Source organism: Oryza sativa, chromosome 2 (assembly GCF_034140825.1).
Source record: "Oryza sativa Japonica Group chromosome 2, ASM3414082v1".
NCBI classification, from domain to species: Eukaryota; Viridiplantae; Streptophyta; class Magnoliopsida; order Poales; family Poaceae; genus Oryza; species Oryza sativa.
In genome coordinates this window covers 15,794,137-15,819,983 of record NC_089036.1, presented here as the reverse complement: position 1 = coordinate 15,819,983, position 25,847 = coordinate 15,794,137, and the positions used below count along the sequence as shown (strand labels likewise).

The 25,847-nt window shown below is 49.6% G+C and overlaps 1 protein-coding gene and 1 pseudogene across 1 annotated transcript; one reads left to right on the top strand and one right to left on the bottom strand.

Moving 5' to 3' along the window:
* Positions 1 to 2,542: 2,542 nt before the first annotated feature.
* On the top strand, positions 2,543 to 4,241 carry LOC4329290 (microtubule-binding protein TANGLED1). The gene is made up of 3 exons (XM_015769378.3): positions 2,543 to 2,705; positions 2,790 to 2,932; positions 3,037 to 4,241. The coding sequence occupies exons 1-3, from the start codon at positions 2,601 to 2,603 to the stop codon at positions 4,031 to 4,033; spliced, it is 1,245 nt and encodes a 414-aa protein (XP_015624864.1). The 5' UTR covers positions 2,543 to 2,600; the 3' UTR covers positions 4,034 to 4,241.
* Positions 4,242 to 13,099: 8,858 nt separating this feature from the next.
* Positions 13,100 to 25,580, bottom strand: LOC136355239 (zinc finger BED domain-containing protein RICESLEEPER 2-like; annotated as a pseudogene).
* Positions 25,581 to 25,847: the final 267 nt, after the last annotated feature.

The following is a 25,847-nucleotide window of genomic DNA, read 5'->3' as shown; positions in this document are numbered from 1 at the left end:
TTAACAAAAAAATTGTTAATGTTTTGGGAATTACCCTTTGCCGCATCTCATATCCTACCATAAATATTCTACTCTCTTAATTCTTCTCCACAAAATCGGTGTGGAGCTGTGAATCGTGCGGCGGAATGATACATGCAAGCAAGACGGTCAAATATCAAATATAAACATGAGAAGGTGGTGATGCCACTAAGTGATACAGTGACATAGCACAACGGAGCCATACACTACCGGACCTTTATGTGCCAAACAAAATAAGAAAATATTTAGGATACAATTGCCATGCAAAAGGGTAGGTACGTAAGACATACCTAGGACTATATAAACCTATAGTCATAAAAATCCCCATATCGTCTCATTTCGTTCATAGACGTTGCACACCCTCACTCGTACACGGATGAACCGTCCAATCGTGAGACGATGTTTTGGAGGTGAATCTCCTACGTTGCTCTACATGACACGTCGGCACACTTTGACTACCTAAGGGCATCACCGATATTTACTACCTACTTTGTGAATACGGGTGGGCCCTGTGTCGGTGGGTATTAGTTGTTGTTGTAGTCACAATAGTGAAAGAACAAAAGTGGGTAGTAAGTTGGACCCCACAATCACTAGCCATGAGAGAAAATTGAGAGAAATCATTTGTTTATTTCTTATGTCTAGATAGTAAGCATGTTACCTGGTATTAGTTAGTTACTACTCTCACAATGTATATAACCTAATAGTAGTAGTATTTTATTTCTTACTACCCACTTTAGATGCACATTGTGGATACCCTAAGAGTAGGTACAATATAATGACTCAGCAGGCTCCAAAAAATTATACATCAGCAAAATCCTACGTGAAAGGAAGAGAATCAAGGAGAGAGAATGAAGCGAGTGACTAAGGTAGTGTTTGGCTCACAAAAATTTTAGTCCTATAAGAGAGACTAAAGTTTGGTCCGTCCTACGCAGACACCACCTAATTTTGTCGCTGGCGGCAGCACGGTTTCTCACGCGCATATCGCTCGCAAGCAGTCAGCACGGCCGATAGGAAATAGCTTTTGTGGGCCCGCACCAACCCTACCTGATCCCGTGTGCGTTTTCCCTTTCTCTCCCCACTCCGGTAGTCCGGCCATCTCGCTGGCTCGCCGCTTCATCCCACTCCGCACGCCAAATCCATCCAGAGAAGCATGTCAGATCGAGGGCGAGGAGCAAATCCGCGCGTTGGACGAGCGGCGGAGGCGTCTGTCCTCGCCATCGTCGCCGCCTTGGGGGCAAGAAGATGAAGCACATGAAGGCCATCCAGAGCAGCAGCGAATTGGGGTGGAACATCCCGTCTCTCCATCGCGGATGCCGCAGTGGTAGTCGTCTTCGTCAGAGTCCGTTGATCAAAGCCGTGGCTGTGGCCCATCAACTTCCCATTCGTGGTGCTAGTCTTGCACAAATAGAAATCAACTGAAGCCAGATGTTGAGGAGTTGATGAAATTCATCTTATCTAGTAAACCATTGCTTTGTTTACACAACTCTTCCAGTCTTCCTCCACAACACACCTTTATCCTTTTGTTCAGAAATCAGAATTTGTTTAGATCTTGGTTCAGAATTTGTTCAGTAATCAGTACTTACTTCGTTGGAACGGTCCGAATTTTCTGGTGTCTGATGGCTTATTCAAATGGTCACAGGGATAGCGTTCACTCTTAATCCGATATGTTTGATATGTGCATGAATATTTAATTGTTTAAATGATAATGTGCAGTCAACATAGTAGCCTATCAATTATACTAGTTGATTTTGGTGCTATCTATAAAATGACATGGAGGTAATTGAAGTTGGCAGTGGACTGTACTATTGACCTTGCTCTAAGGCAAGTAGGGCACGATGATATGTCCGGGTGTCACCTTGATTTTCGTTATATAATGATTTGTAATTAATTTAATCTGAATACTGAAGTTTTTTTTTATAGATCAAATTTACTGATAGAGCATGAATTTCCATTCTACTCTTTATGATTCCAAGTTAGCAGAACCAGAAGGATTTGCTTTGGCCTCCTTTTGGCTTTGAAATGAAGTACCCAGTAATCACTATCCTTATTGTCAAAAAAATCCTTATTGTCAAAAAACAGTTTTCTGTTTATCTTGTTTCCCAAAGTTCTAAACCATTCTTGCCGGCACATGCATTCTTTATGACCCCAAATTTAACACGATGGATTTGAAATTCGAAAAATTATCCTCACAATCTTTTATCACCCACACCTTAATTTTCTGGCCGTCGTGATCTGTATCGCTCTTTCCGCTGGCCCACGAAACAGCACCCGGAATTCGCTACTCGCGCGCGCGCGTGGCAGCTGACGTGGCGAGTACTGGTGGGGTCCAGCTATCCCGTTCCGTTCTGTTTTCGTAGCGTAGAAGAGAAGAAGACCCCACCCACAGGTCGGTCCCCCACTCCCCCCTGATGAGTGTGGGCTGGGCGTTTACTTCCCGAGAACTAGCCGTTGCGCTGCCGACCGTTAGTCGCCAATGCGCCGCTCGCTCGCTTTTCAAACCTTCCTTCGTTCGCCACGAGCTCCCGTTTTGACCACCGCATCCTCCTCCACCGGCGCCGCCACCTCCGCTCCGCACGTCGGCCATGGTCGCGAGGAGCCCCGACGCCAGGCGGTCCAGGCAGACGGCCGCCGCGGCCGCTGCCGCCGCGGCTCTCAACCCCGCCCTCGTCAGGGAGACCCTCAAGAAGGTGAGCGACGGATTCGGTGGGGATGGGGAAACCCATGGGGGTGAAGGGTCGAGCTGATTTTTTTTTTTGTTCGTTCGTTGGCAGGTGGACAGGTGCATGGCGCGCCTGCAGGAGCTGCAGTACACGGTAGCCGGCGGCGCCAAGGTGGTCTCCGGCGTCAGCCTCAGCCCGCGGAGCACGCGCGGGTACCTCCGCACCAGCCTCCGCTGCAAGCAGGAGACCGTCAGGCAAGTGCTCGACCCTGATCCCCTGTAATTTCTTGGCTCTCCGGTGCGAATTCATCTGATTCGCGGCTAAATCTTTCGCTCTCGGATGCTGTGCACGTCGGCAGGATGAGGGCCACACCGGCGCGTAAGACATCCCCCAACGGCAAGTTCGGCGGCAGTGACGGCGGCGCCACCCAGTGGCGGCGGATGTCGCTGCCGGCGATGCTGCTTGGCGAGACCGTGCTGGAGATCGTCCAGGCCAGCAAGTTCGCGAGCGACATTGTCGCCGTCGTGGACGCCGGCGCCAACAAGAACAGAGAGGCCCCCAAGACCCCGAACCCCGTAACTAGGACAAGGAAAGTGAACGCCGAGGCGACTCCGCTGCGCGCCCGCCGCGCCAGGGAGAAGCAGAGCCAGCGGGGCACCGCGCGCGCCGAGGCAAGCACGCCGCCGTCGCGCGGCCGCGTGCGGTCCCGCATCCAGTTCAAGCCCGCCTCGCCGCTCGGGCGGCCGTCGGTGTCCGCAAACCGGGTTTCCCCCAGGAACAGGCCATGGGCCAAGAAGACAGTGATGTTCCCCAACCCGGCGTTCCTCGCTTCAACCTCCTCCGCCGCGTACGACTCGCCGTCGCCGTCCAAGAAGCAAAAGCGATTCTACAAGACTCGTTCCCCGATCATCGCCAGGCAGACTCCGCACAAATTCCTGGTCAAGTCGCCGCCGAGCTCGCTTGGGTCCAAGCTCAAAAGCCATGGCAAGCTTCTCCCTTCAAGGCCATTCACCGTGTCGCCACCTGGCAAAGTGCAAGTGGCGGCGGCGGCGGCATCGGTGTCCAAGACCCGGCGCTGCACGTTCTCGCCGTCACGTTTGGTATCACGGCTCGTGTCATCGCCAGGCAAAGCGCAGGCTGCGGCGTCAAACAACAACAACAACAAGGGCCGGCGATGCTCGTTCTCCCCGTCACGGTTGGCGACAAGGCTCGTGTCGCCGATCAAGGCGAGGTTGTCTCTGAACAGGAGCCGGGACGGTGGCGTCCATGGCGGCGGCGGCATGGTGTGCGGGCTGAAGCAGCGACCGGGAGTCAGCATGACGGTGCGGACGGTGTCAAGCAGGATACCATCATGATGCGATGATGAATTGATCTTGGCTGGGTGGTCTTCACTCTTCGGCGTCTTGCGAAGACGATGAGATCGATGGCCTGGAAATTGCAGAGAGGGAGATGATTTGAGCTCATTTTCTGCCTAATAAGTTGTTTGGCTGAGGTAATCCTCTCTTGGTTGCTTTGTAAATCGTCAAAAGATAATGGTAATCCTCTCTTGCTGCTTGTACATCATCATAATACAATACAGATTGGTCTGCTCGACCGTACAACCCAAAGGAAAATTCAGTATCATATTCATATCGTAGGGTGTCACAATCTGTAGCCTTTTTTCAGCTAAAGATACTATTCACCTTCCAACATTTTCATGCTGATGCCGCGCAAAAAAATGTTTTGGAGTAAATGTGGTGAAAATCAATCTCCGAGAGGAATGATATAAACGTGGCGGAAGCAATCATCGGTAGATTTGAAGTCATTTTTAGGGCATGTTTTATAGGAAATGTGATTGTCACCTCTAATATCATCCACATCATCAATTAATTTATTAGGGGACAGATCATAGACCACATTGCCTCTAATATGTTAGATTCAATGCAACATAACTATTTATTTTATCCACTCTCAGCCAATCAATCTTACTCTTTTATCTTTCTTTATTAAAATTTACAAAGAGGGGTGGCTCATCCTCTCTCTTCTCACTTCTCTCCACCTCGTCATTTAAGCTTAAGTGGCATCTAGGGTATTGTGCTTAGATGCTTATAGCACTTGCCCTTACCATGTTTCCACAAGTCAAATTGCCTAATGCCCTCTTGCCTAGAGAGAGAGCATACTTGGATATATTATTCTTATCGCGTCATGTCCTATTTCCCACTTGTAACTCAAAATTGTAAAATAAACCGAAAAGAACCAGGTAGAGAAGAGAACATCTGTTTTGTTTCTGTTTGAATATCTCTTCTCTACTATTATAAAAATTGAAGATGTTTTTGCTCAAGTACTTTGGTATGTCATCCGTGTATGAATCGGTTTTTAATTTTGTTTGTTTTTTAAAATACATATCCGCATTTTGGTCGGTTTTTAAGTTGTTTGCTTTTGGAAATACAGAAGGAGTCGTATAAAAAATCTCTCTATAAAACATATTCGCATGCTATTTGAGACGATCGGACTGTAACTCACGATTTTCTAAAAATATATATATCCAAGTGAATTCCCACAGTGAAATTTCGCCTTAACTAAACCATATAACATTAATAAGATTTAAATATTCTTCACCCGCTGCAACACACGGGTATTTTTTTCTAGTCTGTTTTAAAATTTGCAAATCGTTAGGGAGCCTAATGGGCAGAATCCTTCTGACTAAGCCCATGTTCTGGTTAACTCTTCTCCATTTTCCGATAGGAAAAAGTGCACTTGAGGTTCCATGAGCATGAGCATGCGTAGGAGGGGTAGGGCTGCACACTACGGCTAGGTGTTACAATGGTTCGGCGTCCTCTACAGTGACATCGACACGTCACCACTATATGTCTACTCCACTACCTTCGACGTGAACAAAGGTGGCATTCGGCACACTGACGACCTTCTTAGCGTCATCTCCCTCATCATCTACAGCTTCCTCCTCTTCACCATCATACGTCTATATCACCCTCTGTGCCAACAACGACGACGACGGTGGCACCTTCGCCCTCTACTCCCTCATCTCCAGCCATGCCAAGGTCAGCCTTGTCCCCAACCAGAAGGTCGAGGATGAGCTATACATGAGCAAATCCTCCTCGCTCAGTAGCCCCTCGGTGCAGCGCCTCGTCTCAGGTCGCTAAGGCTTCTCAACCGCGTCACTGTCAGCTCCAGGTCATCGTCGTCATGCACCTGCCCCTACCCCGTGCCCCTGTCCTACTGATCTCCTCTCTCCCGCTCCCCCTACACCGCCCCAAATCCCCACTCCCGTCACCTAGAAACTCTACACTTCTCTCTCAAGCGCCGCTCTCGTCGCATCACTGTCATCTCGAGTGCCTCCACCGCCTCCTCTTCACCACGGGTGGATAGATAACTCTCCGACTCACCATGGCTGATGCTTACACCGCCTTTGTTGCGCAGACTACATCTACTTCCATTGTGTTGGCGTGCGTTGGTGGCCGATTGCAGGTGGCGGCCGCTGTCCTTGGCATCGTGTGATACGACCCCGGTAGGGGTGATGTCCCGATCTTCACGGTGTAGGATCACGAATAGATAACTAGCCTCAAGAAGACCAAGATAACTAGCTGCAAGCAGCCAAGATAACAGTGCAACCTGACAATCGTACTCGAAACCAAGCACCGTCTCTATTACACAACCTGAATCGAGGGTTCGCCCAACCACACTCTAAGTTTACCAACCAACACAACCTGGAATCAATCAAGATAATTCCTCTAAGGGACCAGGAGCACCAATTGGGGGGCATCGAACGCCGCTTTTGTAATCTCACAAGGAAATCACAAGAGCAAAGGGGTAGAGATCTCTCTCTGAATTTGTTAGCACACAGCTGAACAAAAGGGGTTCATATTTTCATTGTCAAAAGTCTCCTAAATGATAAAACATAGGGGATATCCTATATCCTATATATCTATATGAGTCATCCCCACTAAGTGCAATTAAAACTAATTTCCTGTGCTGTGGTTGTTCCACGTCATCTGAAATATTTTTCACCGTTGGATCAGAGTTCTGCCGTGAGATTGATTAGATGGATTCGCTGTGTCAGTCTCTCAATCCAGCAAGCTAGCCCAGATCAAAGGCCGAACGTGGGCCTGTTGCAATCAAGTCTAGCCAATACCAGGTAAACACTACTGGCCCAATCAATGGACATAGTGCATGCGCTCCCTGACCTCTCGGTTCTCCATTGTTGATCGCTCCACTCCCCCGCTGAAACCGAGAAGAAAATAATGCAGCATTCCCTGACGGTCGAACTGCTCATTTCCTCCATGCGAGTTGGCCAGCCGCAAATGAAGGAAACTGAAGGCCACCATAATGACAGCCATGCTTTAATCACACCACACCCATTCAGTGCTTCCCTATCATAGCTTGGATTTTGGGGTCATCCTCTCCTCTCGACTCTTCACTCCAGTCTCCATCGATTGTAATCTATACAGGTTGCTCCTCCTCTCAAGAACCGTGGAATTTGTTCTGCGTCATCGTCGAAGCGTGTTAATTCGCACTGGCATTGTATAGCATTGTTGTTCTCACTCTTGCTCCTTCATCGATTTTGATCTGCAGCTACCGCATGTTAACCTTTATTTTTCCCCCAAGGTTCAGTATTTTTTTGGGACACCGTGCAATGTCAGCATCCCCCATTGGATTTTCAAAGCACATTTTTTCCCTAATAGCAACGAAGTTTATGAGATCCCCTTTCTTTCAATCTCTCTACCTCATTTTTTTACCACCAATGTGAGTTATATTGTCCTTTCTCAATTTTTGCTGATTTGAGTACATTTGAAGGATTCACTCTATTTCCATATTTTAGCACAATATATCACTTCTTTTCTTTCTAATGATGTATTGGCAACAAGTGATTTGATCAAGCACAAAGGAAGAAAGCAAGCATGCAACTGATAACCATCTTCAACAGTACTATACAGGATTATAGGTATTTTATTACTAGCCAGTTCAGCACTATACAGGATTACATGTATTTTATTATTAGCCAGTTCAGAACTTCTATTAGCTGGATTTCATCATCCTTTCACTAGGTATTGTCACTGTTCTTGAATACCTCACGACATGTTAATGTATGAATTTTCTATGCTCTCTGGATCAGCCTTTTCCTTGGTAAAGGATTCCATGCATCAAAGGTTGTATTTTTTTTATTCATAAAAAGTATAAACTCAACGGCTCTGCGAGGAAACTTCTGATATGTTCACCCAAAAAGTGTGCAGCAGTGCAGTATGAGATAATTTAAATCGATGTTTCAAATGGTTACACTCTCATTGATAACCTCTTTTTGCCAAAAAAAAAATTAAACATATATGATTTGTCCAATGTTCAAATAAAATAATTTGTTCAATATAAAAGTTATGTTCCCTCAGTTTTACAGTTTGCAGCTATTTCTCTCTTTTTCTTTGCAATGGCCTCTATAATATTCCAGCTTGCTGCAGCCTACATTATTGGTTCTTTGATCAAGTTATCACTAGCTGCTGTCCTGGATATTAATAGGTCAGTGTACTGAGACTTATGTAAACAATTTTTGGAATAGATCGGTGAATAGCATGTTTATGAAAAAAAAAAAACCTGAAATCACTTCTTGGTTCATTCTTCAATTGTTGTTCCATGTGCTTTTTTGTTTATAGTTGTAGATACCTATATCACAAATATTTAGACATAGTCCCGCAGCAACGTGCGGGGTATCATCTAGTTTATACCAGGAACAACCCTCCTAGATGAGAATGAAAAGTCTTGGGAGTTTACTGGACATAGGCTAGCTCAAAGGTCATAATAAGTGAATTCCCGAGAAGACTCGCGCGTCTGTTTGGCTTCTGAGTAGTCTTCAATGATTTGTCCATAACTCCTTAGTGGGAAGTCGAAATGATGAGCCGTTTTGTTGGAGGTGAAACTAGACTTGATTATCCTTCCAACCATATATATTGAGCATGGAGAAAGTTGACTGGTTGGGTCGCACAAGCCTTTGAAGTTGAGCCTTTTGCAGCGTAAACCATCTTTTGACGTAGACAACTACAGGTTTGGCATGGACTGGTTCCTCCTCGATGTAACCCTTATTGTCCTCAACGTAACCCATCCTTCTTGGCGTGGTGATGATGTCCTCGGGTGTAAACTTGAGCAATACAAATGTAGAGCATTTAGGTAGTATAAAATTCTCACAAAAATTTGGATTAAGTTAAGCAAAGAGCGAGTTCACCTCTTGTTGTATTTTCCTAGCACGGCTGCGTGTAATTGGACCATGATATGCTTGATCGTTCTTGTTGAGACATAATCCATCAACATGATTTACGTCATCTTCATTTCCACATGTGACTTATGACGTAAACCATCACCCTTATTTACATCACCCTTGTTTACGTCAAGTGTAGCTGGGATGTGCTTATCATCATATGACGGGGGTTGGGGCATATCATCGTGCCAGCCTAGGACAGGAGGCCAACACGTAGGTATGAGTTCATCCGCTGAACCAAACCGGCAGAAGCTTCACTAACATGTGGGTCCCACATGGATTTTATTTTCTTTTTAAAATTTTGCTTTTTTGCCACGCCAGCACCACGTAGCTAAAACTGGGAGCAATACACCTTGGAACCTAATGTGACATGGGTTTATAAGATTAGGGATGCGTTATATCTGGTATTCCGGTTTATGGATGATTTTGAAACTGGAGTAAGTTCACTTTAGGTCCCTCAATTTATCATCGAGTCTGAAATTCATTACTAAACCAAAATACCATATATTACGGGTCCTTCAATTTATAAAATCGGATCACCCGAGGTCAGCCTGCAAAGGGAGCGGATCCAGCCAGCCCGTCCCCTACACACTTTGACCCTATACATTTCAATTTTGCTATATATTTATCGACAAATTTTATCCCAAAAAATGATAGATGTAATTACACACTGTAACTTGCATGTAATTACACTGTAACTATAATGTAACTTGTATGCAACTTTCAAAAATCTCTCCGTAACATGTTATTTCGGTAAAATAGAGATCGTGGGAACAAATCCTTTCACATATGTGTGTGATGTGATTTTTTCTTCCTCACCAGAACAAATCTCATAATAGATCTAAAGATTCAAAATTACGTGAAACTTACATACAAGTTACACTATAGTTACATGTAAGTTATAGTGTAATTACATACAAGTTACAGTGTAATTACGTTATGATTGTACTTATAATTACATCTGTCAAATTTTTAGAGAAAAATTGTCTATGTATACGTGGTCCCATCTATTTTGGTGCCTTGGTCCGCATCTGTCCCTAGTGGAAGTGGAGCTGGTCCATAAGGTTTGTGGCCCACCCAGTTCGTGGGCTGGTTGCCTAGCTGTGGGTAGGGAGCACGTGGGCCTGCGCGTGGTTGTGGGCCTGTGCATGGTTGACGACGTGTGGAAACAGAGCCTTCTAGGATCAAATATCATTACAGAATTTTATGTTCTGCAAAACAAAACAACAGCACCAAAAATGCAGTCTTTTAGTATCAAATATCATCCACAAAATATGAAGTTAAACATCACAAATATCCAAGGCATCAGATTGAGTTCAAACAAAATGCAACCTTCTAGGATCAAAGTGGCGGACTAAAAATTAAGGAAGCTAGAAAATATCATCTACACTAGGGCATTTCCAAACTTGCATAGTCCATTCACTCCATTGACTTTTCCATGTTTTGCAGAAAAACTTGACAGAGAGATTGAATGATCAATATTTCTCAGTAAAATATTGCTAAAAGACTGTCCAATGTCCGCATATTGATGTAGGAAATTAAAGATAGCTAATTGATAGTACATGCATGAGCTGTTAATTGAAGATGATAATTGATTATGTAATTTGCCAGAATTTACATAACTAAAGATAGTACATGCAGGAAATTGGCATAATTTGCAACAACTTTACTGATAAACTGACAGATTGAAAAATTACACAAGAAATTTACTAACCATGAAATCATCAATGACCAGATCCTTCATTTGGACATTCATAAGCTTCCACAATCCATTTAATCCTCTATGTCCAGGTTCTGTAAATAAACATGATAGAAAGATCAAATATGGGCGCATCAGTAAACACGAAGGAGATCAAATAAACATGATAGGTCCAGGTTCATGCAGGAAATTAAAGATAGCTAATTGATAGTACATGCATTAGTTGTTAATTAAAGATGATAATTGATTATGTGTTGTAAGATGAACTGAATGCATAGTACCAAATGCAAAAAAAAAAAAAAAATGCAGAGCAGTCCATCTAGTTCATAAGAAATATTCCCATAGGTGAAATTTTACTCTGCACATATTATGGACTGGCAGTATATAGAATAAGCTTTCCCAATCTCTTCAAACCGTGTCCAGATTTCAGACATACATAGAACACACCATTGGGTAGAAGCTTTGTTAAGCATCTCCCATCTGTATTCTTAGTGACTCAATTACAGAAGCATTACGAAACAGAGCATCTACTGCTAAATGCCTAAACCAACAATATCCTAGACAAATATATAGAACTAAATGATGCCATCCATGCCGATTCATAGAAATTTATTGACCACGAAATTATCACTGTAGCTGATTGTTGACGGTCGTTATAGACCAATTTCGATCGTCAATATATCCAGAATAAAGGAGAACTAGCAATGCTTGCTATGCATATTTGTTTAAGAATAATCTATTTCCACTTGTATTTGGAACTTTATTTGTATATAGAGATCTTCACATAAATGAAGGAGAATCGATGGAAAATAATCGAACAATCAATCGACGCCCATTAAGTGGCAGACTTATGGTTGAATGGGCCTATAAACTCAATTCAACATCTGCAAAAGGGCCCAACCACCATACCACTGGATTAAGTAGTCATGAGAGAAGGTCCAAAGGAAGCAGCAGGCTAGGGGGGTCAGCCTAGGTTCAGCCGAACCTAGGGTTCCATTTGGTACTATGCATTCGGCCGAACCCTTTGCTAAGGCCCCTCATCTTGGCCCTCCACGTGGACGCTCCTGATCAGTCCCCAATGACGATTGTGGGGCATTTTAGACATTTCCAACCGCCATAACTATCATTGGTAGCCTATTGAAAGCCTTCACTCCCTCCATTCCAAAAGGCACCAAGAAGGATCATTCCAAGAGCTCTATAGTTTATTTACATTGTTCTAGCACTAGTGGAGTAGGAATATAATGATTTCCTTAGTTCTCCAAGTCTTCAGGAGATTTCGGGTATGGCTCTAGTAGTTTTTCCATCTTTTGTAAGACTTTAATCATTAATGAAATATTATTCTTTATATAGTTTTTGGTCCTTTATTTCATTTATATAATTATTCAAGTGCCGACTTTAGTTTGCACTTGTCTCGATATAATCATGTAGCTAGCTTATCAGAGATATGCAATGGTGTGGGTTTAATGTTCATTTCTATGATTTCTCTATGTCTGTTGCAATGATGTGGAGTAGTATTTAGTTATGTAAGCGTAATGCTTAGATTATTAGATATCATTAAATGGTGTTATATGCCACAGGTCTGTAGAGGTGGGCTGCTGATGGTGATAGCTTAGTTCCGGTATTCCTCGACGTGCACATATAGTACTAAGACAATTTCCTAGTGTTCATTACCGGTTGGATGGTCATGACGGGTGGTCTCTCGATACATCAAGAGGACATAGTTAGGGGGTATTGGTTGCATGATTGTATATAGCAAGTGTATACTAAAATCACTATATAATAGAAGTACAGAAATGATTCTTTTCTTATTCTTTCCCCACTTAGTCTAGATTACATTTTAATGAGAGTACTCTCATTAGTTCCTTATGTGTGTCAACTCATTCTACCCCTTAAATATTGTTAACCCCTGCATAGACTTTGATCTATACAAGTAATATAAATTATTAACATTGTACTCTCTTATCATATCTTCTCTTGAGATTAAATAAATACGATACATTGGAATATTTCTAGGTGAAATGCTACAACGGTATATCCGTGCGCCTGCGGAATATATCTATGACCGTAAAATTTACCGACAATATTTCGGCACAATCGCTGAGAATTATATTTCTAGTAATGTCGTTAAGAAATATCAACACTGATGTCATTTACCGAGCTCACATTTATGTTAGGACCTAGCAATCAAAACATAAAAAATAAATTAGTTTTAGAAAGATAAGTAATATAAGTGAATGAACAGGTAGACGCGTATACTTGCGGCAGCTCGAAACCAATCTTGGAGGTAGATGAGCACCTCAACTGAATCCATTGTGAGAACATATGAAGTTGCTGATCACTCTAGATCCTGTGCTGAATGTGGACACAGATGCGATGCAACTGTGGAAGTAGGGCATGCTAACATGTCGCGTGCTATGTAAGCGAGAGCTGATACTTTAGGCAATTGGCATTCCTCCCAAATTCCTGAATAGGATTCTCTTAGAGTTACATATCCAATTCAATATCAACTTGCCCACTTAATTGTTCATTGATGTGCTAAACCCAATCAGCTATAGGATCATTTTCAGAGATAGCCATAACATGTTCAGCTTGGCGCAGTGAGTTAGCATGGTTATCCTTGAGTTTATCAGAGTACTCCTTAAACAACATGTTCAATATCTTCCTAACTTTGTCAATCCTTTCTTTAGCATTTTCACCAAAGGCTTGCCCAAGCCGAAATTCCACAAACTTGAATTTGAATCTTGGGTAAAAAATGACAGGAATGCACATATATTTGCAAGACTTACCAATATTTGTCAAATTTATTCTTCATCTTTTTAGCCATACTTGCCACTTCAATGTCATTGTTAGAGCGTTTCTTGTCCAAGACCAATTTGATTTTTCACATATCATGAAAATACGGGTTTGATGTTGGATATGAAGATCCTGACACCACCATAGTTGCATATAAAGCACCTTCAAAATTCCATAGAGTATGGTTGCTCTTTCCCACCGATCAGGATAGGGTGCATATTTCTAATTTATGTCTTGAACAACCAATAAATGATAAGCCCTCATGAAAGGGAAGGCCACATTGAGCATTAGATATGTGGAGTTGTAATGAGTACATACATCCACAGTGGGATGAAGCTCGCATATGATCCCTTCCTATCCAATGATCTCCTTAAATTTTTCTTTGTGAGATTTGCAACCATCCATGTACTACACTTTCACGGACGTTGCAAACAATAGAACCAATAGCCTTCTGCCCATATTTAGCAATGAGATTGATGACATGTGCTGCACATCGGTTGTGAAGTAGCTTCGCTCCTGCGGATATAGTTTTCTTAACTTTCAAATTACACTTTAACAACTTAGCCATTGAATGATTGGCTGAAGCATTATCCAGAGTGACTGAATATCTTATCTGTGATATTCCAATCTTGAATGTAGCTAAGCATAGTGTTGAACATCTGCACTCCAGTATGTGGTGTCTTTACTCCAAAGAACTTTATAATCCTCTTACGTACCTTCCAATCCGTGTCAATGAAATGACATGTCGCACACATGCATCCCATTGTTTGATTCGAAGTCCACATATCTGCAGTCAATGAGAACCTACAAGTTGCACCTTTAAACATCTCTTTCAGTGCTAACTTTTGCTCTTTAAAAGCAGTGATGCAATCATTCCTTATAATTGTTCTCGAAATCATCTTGAAGTAGAGATTAATACTAGCAGCAAAACTTATGAATCCATCATACTCGACAAACTGAAAGGGCAACTCATGTCATACAATCATTCGCATGAACTCTCTTCTAGAAACTTTGGGATCAAAACTCCAACTCTTTAACCTTACACTACTAGGAGATATAAGTGTAGTGTCAAGATTCCCCAAGATCTTAAGAGCACTAATTCGCTTCTTGCATCTTGTTAAATGCTTCCTCAATTAACTTGTTCCTACTCCATGCTTTGCACGGATCTCTATGTCACAATGCTTACATTTTCCTGCGCCAACTTCATTATCAATGATTATCGGTACAAATTCTTTCCATGCCTTGGATCTGAACTTCCTTGTTAAAGCTTGAATTACTGGATTCACATGCTCATATGTGAGATCAACATGTTCAGAGTCACTGTCACCACCACCCATCTCAATATCTTCACCATTGTTGGCGCCAAGGCCAAAAAATGTCTTGGGTGTCCGCACTTCCTTAGTTGCAATTGCTAGTCGAGCAGGAAAAAAATTCAGAGAAACCCAATATTGGAGATAATCTCGTAGCTTGAGATCCACAAATACTAATGGAAGAGATCCAAACCTAGCAATTAAATTTTAAAATATCCAGGGCATCAGATTGAGTTCAAACAATATGCAACCTTCCAGGATCAAATTGACAAGCTAAAATATTGATGATGATACATTTGTTTGCCATCAGGTGATTATCCAAAATTTGTAGGCCAAATTTTGGAGCTGTTAATTTGATACTGTAATTGATTAACTAGTTTGCCAGAATCTGCATAACTAAGCTAGTACATGCAAGAAATTGATGTAATTTACAGCAACTTCAGTGTACACAAATCATCAGTAGGAATATTAAAATCACACTTCAGTGTACACACAAGCTGAATGATGACATGCATGTTCCTACATGTATCTACAATGTATCAGCATTTCAGAAGGAAATTGCATAGAAGAGGAACCACTGGAATTAACGAGAAAGTAAAGCATGTAATTCTCTAGAAAGAAAAATACATGGCCAAGCTGAAAGTGAAGAAACACTGCCATTTTCAAGAAACAGAGAAATCAATTGCGTTGCAAAACTGACCACAAACAAAAAAAATATTTCATCTTGTCATTGGAAGCAAGCAAATATTTTGATTTTTTCTTTCCTTGAAGAATTCCATACCTAAGGACTATTCAAGTCTCTTCCAACCACAGTAGATGCAAAAAGTACAGATGAACGAGACTTAGGGTTCATGGAATGAATCATACTGGTGTGCTCATGAGCGATACAAGCCCAGCGGGATGATGGTCGGGTCCCGAGGTCCTAGATAATATTGTACCCAGTTTTTGCTGACGTGGCAAACTGAGTCAGCGTGGGACCCACGTGGGTCCCACATGTCAGCGACTAGCACTTTCTTCTTCCTTCCTCTCCCTTCTCCCCTCTCTTGTCCAAAGATATGATACTAGTTTTGTGTCCAAATAGAGGATAGTTTTGTATTCAATTAATATCACTCAAATTTTTAAGCATTTCAAAAATCTTGTTTTATATACGGTTAACAATCACTTGTTTTGTGTGCATGGTTCCTGGGATGATTGTTTTGTCTGGTGGATCATTTTTTTTGTTTTAACTACTGCTATAGTACGAACTAGTTGTAAAACTCATGTACAACTGGAGATATTGTTGATGGTCGATAAGCGCGTACTTTAACCATGAACTCCTGCATAAAAGTTTCAAAAAATAATATCAAACTTAGTGCTGAGGGTTTATTACTAACCGTTTCCACCAGTTTTGGTAAATATATGTATGCAGGTGATTTCTGGGAGAAAAACAAACCCACCAGGCAACAAACATGGACCAATCATACGCAAGTACAAGGATTGGAGGGTGCACATGTCAGTCGAAACCGACTTAAAGTGAGGACCAAACCACCCTCAACAGCCGTAGGGGCCCACCTATCATGCACTGGAGAAGGTTGGTGGCCAGGGGAGGCTGCCCTGGTTCGGCCGAACCAAACTTGGCAGCCCTAGCACCCTCCTTGCATGTGGCACTTGCAAACTTGGATGTTGATGATGGTTGTGGGTGAACGACATCGGAAACCACCTTACAACTGCCATACTTGCAAGTATATAGTAAAAGGAGGAGTCCATTTCATTCTCAACACACAACTCGACAAAGTATATAGTACAACTCACTTTTAGTCTTTACTTTATTATGTTGGATTAGTAAGAAAGTGAGGGAAAGCTCCGGAAGTGGTGCCCCTAATTATCGAAGTTCTCTCCGAGAATTTCCGGAGGAGTCATGTGTTTATCGGCATTCTTTCATTAGAGTTCTGAGGAGCGCCAGAGTCGTAGGCATTCTTCTTGTTTGTACCTCCGCGAATGTTTCTTTTACAAAGTAAGTATTCAAGATTTCTTTATGCAATTTAATTAGTTTACTTAAGTGAGATATATTCTCATCAGTGCAGGTTTGTCTCTTAGTTTATAATTAAGTGCTTTAGTACTAGGACTCTGGATAAAGAAGGATGTTCATGTGTGAGGCTAGAGTATTAATCAATAGCTTAGACATGGTGTTTAGGTTAGCGGTTACCTTCGTTTGATGTGTGCTCCATGTAAATTAAGCTAGGCGGCAGGTGGTGACAACCCTGTCTGTCGGTGACATGGGACCGGGAGTATCATGACTAGAGGCTTGGGCAGCCGCGATCACCCACGTGGCCTGACCTCCTCGGGGGGGGGGGGGGGGAGGGGGGTCGGGCCCGAGGGTGATGTGGCCGCCCCTCCCTTTGTCTCCCCGAGGGGTCGGACTGCTCCCGTTTTGACCCCGAGGGCCGGGGCGCCCCGACCCCCTGTGGGTTTGGCGCCACGTATATGGGTTAGGTGAGCACAGCGGGGCTCACCTAACCGCATTTATTGCGGGTTGGACGAGCGCGTCACGCCGCATGTAATGCAGCGCAGCGCGCTCGCTTATCCGGTCCGTGACCGGGTGCAGCGTGTGACCGGTCACAGACCGGTCAGATCGCGGGTTAGGTGGTGGCAGGTGGCCTGTTACACGCCTCGCCCCGTCCCGTCGGATTGATGAGAGCCTCCAGGCACTTGTCCCTAGCTAGAGACGGCGTGCCAGCTCCTGAAGATGGCACGTCGGTCCCGGTCAGATATATGCCAGGCTTCATCCCAACCATTGCAAGGAAGTCATTGTATGAAGAAGGGCAGACATGCAGCTTGCTAAACTGACGCGTGGTGGACGAGAGTGACCGGTCTGTGACTGGTCTAACGCCTGTCATGTCATCGGCAAACAACCGTGCTTCCACGTTGCACCTGCTTCCGACGGAGTGGAGGTTGGTATGACCCATCCCATCGGAGGGTCATTCAAACAGCAGCCATTGCAAATCTCCGCCCATTAATGAGGGAGGACAGGGCTATCCCGGTGTCAGATAAAAGTACGAGCCAAATCCTGCTCAAAGTAGGATGGGTCCCCACCCAAAAGAAGGGTAGGTAGAAATGGTATATGTGTTATCCCCTTGAGATATAAAAGGAGGACCATGCCTACCAAGAAAAGAACGGAGAAAAAAAAGAAGGAGAGAGGGGAGCTCGTAGAAAGGACGGGGAAAAAGAGTAGGGAGAGGGTCTCTAGAGTTCAAAGGCTCTTGCTCTCCAGCTCTTTGTAACTCCTTCAGAGACAGATCCGCCAGAACACAGGAGTAGGGTATTACGCTTCTCAGCGGCCCGAACCTGTCTACATCGCCCGTGTCTTGTGCGTTTGCTCTCTCGCGAACCATTCCACAGATCAAGGGCTTAGAACCTCACTTAGCGCCCCCGGCCGAACCGGCAAAGGGGGGCCCGCGCGGTCTCCCGGTGAGGAGCCCCACGCTCCGTCATCTGGCGCGCCAGGTGGGGGCGCGTTTGTTTTTCTAAGCTCTCATCCTCTTTCGTGTGCGCCAAGCTTTTCCCGTTCAGCCCAATGGCCGAACGAGCAAAAGCGCACAACCTCTCTCCGAGCGCTAGCGGTGACGACAGCGAGCAGAACCCGCGTCGTCGAGCTCGTACTCCGCCGCCCCCCTCTCGCCGAAGTCTTAGGCGGGAGGAGGCGCTCGAGGGGGTCGAAAGATCCGTGACTTCGCCGCCCACGAGCGATGGAGAAGGACGGCGAGACGGGGAGCGTCGTCTCCTCGTCTACGGTGATGGCAGCACGCCCCAGGGCGCGCTCCAGGCTGCGGGCGCGCTCCTGCGTCACCCGCCCGTCGTCCCTGATCCAGAGACTCCAACTCGACGTTGGCTAGATGACGTGGCCAACTTGGTCATGACGGCGCAGCAGCGTTTAGGCACCGGCGGGCGGTCCTCCGCCACCAAGGCCGCTGGCGCTGCTACTGCCGGCTCCGTGTCGTCGAGGCGGAGGGCGCGGCGAGCGGCGGCCGTTGCCCGCCGTTCGTCTGCCATTCCCTCGTCAATGCCTCTGACCCAAGAAGATGTGCGTGAGGGGCCGGATGCCCGCCTCAATATCGAGCGCCGGCGCAATGATCGCCGTGCTGCCCACGCATCGGAGGGCACTTCCTCGTCCGGAGCGCCACTTCGGTCCGGGCACGGAGGCCAACCCCCCGTGTCCCCGGTTGGCGGTGCCGGCTGTCGAGCCTTTGTGGCGAGCCTTCGGAACGTCCGTTGGCCCCCAAGGTTCCGGCCCACCATCACCGAAAAATACGACGGAAGCGTCAACCCCGCCGAGTTTCTCCAGATCTACACGACTGGGATCGAGGCCGCCGGGGGTGACGACAGGGTCATGGCGAATTTCTTCCCCATGGTCCTGAGAGGACAGGCGTGGGGTTGGCTAATAAACTTGCCACCCGCGTCGGTCCACTCTTGGGAGGATTTGTGCCAGCAGTTCACCATGAACTTCCAGGGCACATATCCGCGCCCAGGTGAAGAAGCGGACTTGCACGCGGTACAGCGAGGGGACGATGAGTCTCTTCGCTCGTACATTCAGCGGTTTTGTCAAGTCCGCAACACCATACCATGTATCCCTGCACACGCGGTGATCTACGCGTTCAGGGGGGGCGTTCGGCACAACCGCATGCTCGAGAAGATCGCCTCCAAGGAGCCCCAGACCACTGCGGAGCTTTTTCAGCTCGCGGACCGTGTGGCTCGCGAGGAGGAGGCATGGACCTGGAACTCCACCGGTTCCGGTGTGGCAGCTTCAGCCGCCCCCGGATCCGCCGCTCGGTCAGGGCGGCGGGACAGGAGGAGAAAGAAGAGGTCGGCCCATTCCGACGACGAGGGTCACGTCCTCGCCGTCGAGGGCGCTTCGCGGGCCACCCGAAAGGGGAGGCCTGCGAGCGACAAAAAGAAGGAGGCCGGCGCTCCCAGCAGGGAGCACCCGACCGGCAAGTGGTGCACCGTGCACAACACCTCCCTCCACGACCTCGCGGACTGCCGCGCGGTCAAAAGTTTGGCTGAGCGGACGAGGAAGTGGGAGGAGGAGAGGAGGCAGGAGCGCCGTGAGGGCAAGGCCCCAGCGGCTCCCTCTGGCAACCGGCGAAGTGAGGCCAAGCAGAAGGCCCCCGCCGAGGACATTGACGATGGTGACGATGACCTAGGGTTCCAGGAGCCTGGGGCCACCATCGCCACCGTCGATGGGGGAGCATGCGCTCACGTTTCTCGCCGGAGCCTCAAGGCCATGAAGCGAGAGCTTCTGGCCGCGGCCCCTACCCATGAGGCGATGCGGCGGGCGCGGTGGTCGGAGGTTGCCCTCACCTTCGACCAGACCGACCACCCGCCGTGCATTGCCCGGGGAGGACAGATCGCGATGGTGGTTTCCCCCACCGTTTGCAACGTGAAGTTGGGGCGTGTCCTCATAGACGGGGGAGCAGCCCTCAACATCCTTTCCCCCACAGCCTTTGACGCCATCAAGGCCCCGGGGATGGTGCTCCGGCCGTCCCAGCCGATTATCGGTGTGACGCCGGGGCACACTTGGCCGCTAGGTCATATCGACCTCCCGGTCACCTTCGGTGGATCCGCCAACTTCCGCACGGAGCGGGTGAACTTCGATGTGGCGGACCTCAGTCTGCCCTACAACGCGGTCCTGGGGAGGCCCGCGTTGGTGAAGTTCATGGCGGCGGTCCACTACGCCTACCTCCAGATGAAGATGCCGGGCCCCGGTGGCCCCATCTCTGTCCATGGCGACCTCAAAGTCGCGCTTGCTTGTATGGAGCAGCGCGCGGACCACCTCGCCGCCGCGTCCAAGCCCGAGGGTGGCGACGAGAGGCTCGGCACCTCCGTCCCCGCCGCCCCAAGGCAGCGGATGATCACGTGCGACGAGGTCCCGGTCAAGGAGGTTGCCCTGGGCGACGGCCCGTCCAAGACCACACGAATCGGTGGTCTGCTGGACGGCAAATAGGAAGACGCGCTCGTCTCCTTCCTGCGGGCAAACGCTGACGTCTTCGCATGGAGACCGGCGGACATGCCCGGGGTCCCCAGGGAGGTGATTGAGCACCGTCTCGCCGTACGGCCGGGCGCAAGGCCGGTCCGTCAGAAAGTGCGGCGGCAGGCCCCGGAACGTCAAGCCTTCATCCGCGAGGAGGTGGCGCGACTTCTGGAGGCCGGATTCATCCGAGAGCTTATCCATCCGGAGTGGTTGGCGAACCCGGTCGTCGTTCCCAAGGCGAACGGCAAGCTTCGGATGTGCATCGACTACACCGACCTTAACAAGGCATGTCCTAAGGACCCTTACCCCCTACCACGCATAGATCAGATTGTCGACTCCACCGCGGGGTGCGACCTTTTGTGTTTTCTAGATGCATACTCTGGTTATCATCAGATTCGCATGGCTAGGGAGGATGAGGAAAAAACTGCATTCATTACCCCCATAGGAACTTATTGTTATACGACAATGCCTTTCGGGTTAAAGAATGCAGGTCCTACTTTTCAACGTACTACTCGAATTTCTTTGGGTAGCCAAATAGTACGTAATGTTGAGGCCTATGTTGATGACTTGGTTGTGAAAACACGCAACCAAGAGACCTTACTCTCGGATCTAGCGAAAAGCGAAAACTTTCGAAAGTCTCCGCACCGCCCGCATAAAGCTGAACCCCGACAAGTGCGTGTTCGGCGTGCCTGCGGGCATGCTTCTCGGGTTCTTGGTCTCTGCCCGAGGCATTGAGGCCAACCCCGAGAAGGTACGAGCTATAGAGCGGATGCGCCCACCCAGCAAGCTTAGGGATGTGCAATGTGTCACTGGCTGTATGGCCGCCCTAAGTCGATTCATATCGAGGCTGGGAGAGAAGGCGCTACCCCTATTTAAGCTCCTCAAACGCTCCGGGCCGTTTATCTGGACGGAGGAGGCTGAACGGGACCTCACTCAGTTGAAGGCGTACCTCAGTTCTCCCCCAGTCCTGGTCGCCCCGGAGCCAGATAAGCCGTTGCTACTTTACCTGGCGGCAACCCCGCAGGTGGTCAGCGCGGCGTTGGTCGTGGAGTGCGACGAGGATGACCCTCGCTCCGCGCATCCCCACCCCGTGTCAACTCGACCCGGGAGAGAGCAGGGAGGAGAGGCCCCCGAGCCGAACGGTGGCCCAAGGCCCCCGACGGCCGGAGCTGGCCCTCCGCCCGCTTGTCCGAAGGTGCCAGGCGCCCCCGACCCCCAGGATGGCCACGGGGCCACTGCGGGAAGGCCGCGCCTGTCGCCTTCTGACCCCGAGGTCGTCGGCACAGAAGCCGAGTGCGCCCCGCGCGGCCTCTCGGAGCATGACGAGGACGACCCTCGCTCCGCGCATCCCCACCTTGTGTCGACTCGACCCGGGAGAGAGCAGGGAGGAGAGGCCCCCGAGCCGAACGGTGGCCCAAGGCCCCCGACGGCCGGAGCTGGCCCTCCGCCCGCTTGTCCGACGGTGCCAGGCGCCCCCGACCTCCAGGATGGCCCCGGGGCCACTGCAGGAAGGCCGCGCCTGTCGCCCTCCGACCCCGAGGTCGTCGGCACAGAAGCCGAGTGCGCCCCGCGAGGCCTCTCGGACGAAGAGCGCCCTGGAGATGCGGCCCCTAGTGAAGAAGATCGGCCCCGCCGAAAGGTGCAGCGGCCCGTCTACTTCGTTAGCGAGGCCCTCCGGGACGCTAAGACCCGATACCCTCAGGCCCAGAAGATGCTTTACGCTATTCTGATGGCTTCGAGGAAGTTGCGCCATTATTTTCAGGCGCATCGGGTCACGGTGGTTACGTCTTACCCCCTCGGCCAAATCTTGCATAACCGATAGGGTACTGGACGGGTGGTGAAATGGGCAATCGAACTCTCTGAGTTCGATTTGCGCTTTGAACCACGCCACGCAGTCAAGAGCCAGGCCCTCGCCGACTTTGTGGCAGAGTGGACCCCGGCCCCTGAGCCCATCTCCGTCCCCGAGGCCAGCTCGGGCCCCTCGCAGCTGCCTCACACCGCCTATTGGGTGATGCAGTTCGACGGCTCCCTGTCTCTTCAGGGCGCCGGTGCGGGGGTCACGTTGACCTCGCCGAGCGGAGATGTCCTCAAATACCTGGTCCGCCTCGACTTTCGGGCAACCAACAATATGGCAGAGTACGAGGGACTCCTTGCGGGACTCAGAGTGGCGGCTGGACTGGGGATCCGCCGCCTCCTGGTGTTAGGCGACTCTCAGTTGGTCGTTAACCAGGTCTCCAAGGAGTACCAGTGCTCTGACCCGCAGATGGATGCTTACGTGCGCCATGTGCGGCGTATGGAGCGCCATTTTGACGGGATAGAGCTTCGGCACGTGCCCAGACGGGATAACACGGTCGCCGACGAACTCTCAAGGCTCGCCTCCTCGCGAGCCCAGACCCCACCGGGCGCCTTTGAAGAAAGGCTTGCCCAGCCGTCGGCGCGACCCGACCCCCTAGGGGAGACGGACGCGCCTGAACGGCCCCCGAGGCCCGTCGGAGTCCAGGCCTCGAGACCCGAGGAGAGCGCTCCCAGCTCCCTTAGATTGATTGCTTGGATCGCTGAGATCCAGGCGTACCTCGCAGATAAGACTCTACCCGAGGACCGCGAAGGGAGTGAACGCGTCCAGCGCATCTCCAAGCGCTACGTACTGGTGGAAGGGACCCTCTATCGGCGCGCGGCTAACGGAGTCCTCCTGAAGTGCATTCCTCGGGAACAAGGCGTCGAGCTTCTTGCCGATATCCATGAAGGCGAGTGCGGAGCCCACTCTGCCTCACGCACCTTGGTTGGCAAGGCCTTTCGCCAGGGTTTCTATTGGCCGACGGCTCTCAACGATGCGGTCGACCTGGTCCGGCGGTGCAGGGCGTGCCAGTTCCACGCCAAGCAAACCCATCAGCCGGCCTAGGCCCTACAGACAATACCTCTTTCATGGCCGTTTGCTGTCTGGGGGCTCGATATCCTGGGTCTGTTTAGACGGGCCCCGGGCTGGTTCGAGTATCTATATGTCGCTGTCGACAAGTTCACTAAGTGGCCCGAGGCTTATCCGGTCATTAAGATCGATAAGCACTCCGCACTTAAATTCATCAAGGGCATCACAGCCCGGTTTGGGGTGCCTAACCGTATTATTACGGATAACGGCACACAATTCACTAGTGAACTCTTCGGTGACTACTGCGAAGACATGGGCATCAAGCTCTGCTTCGCCTCCCCCGCCCACCCCAGAAGCAATGGCCAAGTGGAGCGCGCCAACGCGGAAATCCTCAAGGGCCTCAAAACCAAGACCTTCAACATCCTCAAGAAGCACGGCGACTCGTGGATCGAGGAGTTGCCAGCGGTGCTCTGGGCGAACCGAACCACGCCAAGCCGAGCAACCGGGGAAACGCCTTTCTTCCTCGTCTACGGCGCGGAGGCGGTTCTCCCATCCGAGCTCACCCTGAGGTCCCCTCGGGCCACCATGTACTGCGAGGCTGATCAAGATCAGCTTCGCAGAGATGACCTCGACTACTTGGAAGAGTGAAGGCGGCGCGCAGCCCTCCGAGCCGCGCGCTACCAGCAGAGCCTGCGGCACTACCATCAGCGCCACGTCTGGGCCCGATCACTCTGCGTCGACGACCTCGTCCTACGCCGCGTCCAAACGCGTGCTGGACTGAGCAAGCTCTCACCAATGTGGGAGGGTCCGTATCGAATGATCGGCGTCCCCCGGCCGGGCTCCGTTCGGCTGGCCACGGGCGACGGCACAGAGCTGCCTAACCCGTGGAACATCGAACACCTTCGTCGTTTCTACCCCTAGTAGGGGTCGGGTGTCAGGTCTCGGGCTCGGGCCAACCCCGCACCCCCCTGGGCGTGCAGGGTTGGCCGGGGGCTACCACATGCATATACTTATTTTTTTTCTCTTCCGTATTTCAATAAAAGCATTTTCGATTTCCTAAGGACTGTGTCTGTGCCATTGTTTCCTTTCAAAGAGTCTTGGCTTGAATTAGCATGCTCGTGCTCGACCCTGCCCTCGGTGGCCCGGGCCGGCGGAAATCGCCAAACGGGGCCCAGAACCGAGCCGTGCCCCGGGGCGTGGTGAACTCCGGGGGGGAATCGGCAAAGGCCCACAATCGGGTCATCCATAACCCTCGGTCACCACGTTCCCGGCCTGGCCAGTCTCGACACGTGGATCTCCCCAAGCACTAGCCCCGACCCGCGCCATTTGAGGCTGGGACCTGGGCACGAGCCCTCGTTCAAACCAAGACACAGAAGGACCACGGCACAGACCATCCTCGTCTCATACACACAACAAACAGAGCTGACACAAAAATTTCCTCTTTATTTGATTGCAGATTAAATTAGTTTGTACAAGAAGGGGGCCCGAAGGCCTCGGAAGAAGAAAGGAAATACTATTTAAGATTGGCGGGGGCCTGGGGGCTCACTTCGAGGCTCCCGGGTCGCCGGCCTCGTCGTCGCTGTCATCCACACCACCGTCGCCGCCCTCCACGTCGGAGTCGAGGGCGAACGCGAGCCGAGGGGCCGTACCCTCGAAGCTGTGGACGATGTGGTCGGCGGCGTCCCGGACCTGCGCGCGCGCGTCGTCCTCGGTTCCGGGAGGGAGCTCGTCCAGCGCCGCCCACGGGGAGAAGTCCGGGTCCCTGGCCTGGTAGCTTGCCAGTACAAGCTCCACTGCCCCCCGGGCGAGGTCTCTCGAGGATGACTTGATCGTCTCCTCGAGCTCCTCGGGGAGCCGCTGGAGAGTCCCGGCCATCTCTGAGAGGCGCTGGGCGAGGCCCCCCTGGTTGGCGGCATATTTTGCGATCCGCCCGCCCCAGAGGCCCACCTGCCGCCCGGCGCGGTCTAGACGGGAGACGGCGTCCCGAAGCATGCCGGGCCCTACCTCGCCTGCCAAGCGGAGGGCCTCGACCTCCCCGGCGGACGAGTCCAGCGCGCCCTGCAGCTCGGCGATGGTGTGTTCGGCAGCTGCGAGGCGGGCGGCTAGATCGCCGTCGCCCGTGGCCGCCCCGCCGCAACGCGCCCTCGCATCCAGCTCCCTTGCCCGTGCCTCGAGCTCAGCAGCCCGCTGATCCAGTGCGGCCCTCTCGGCGCGGGCACCTTCCAGATTGCGACGCGTTTGTTTCTCCTGCGCTGCCTC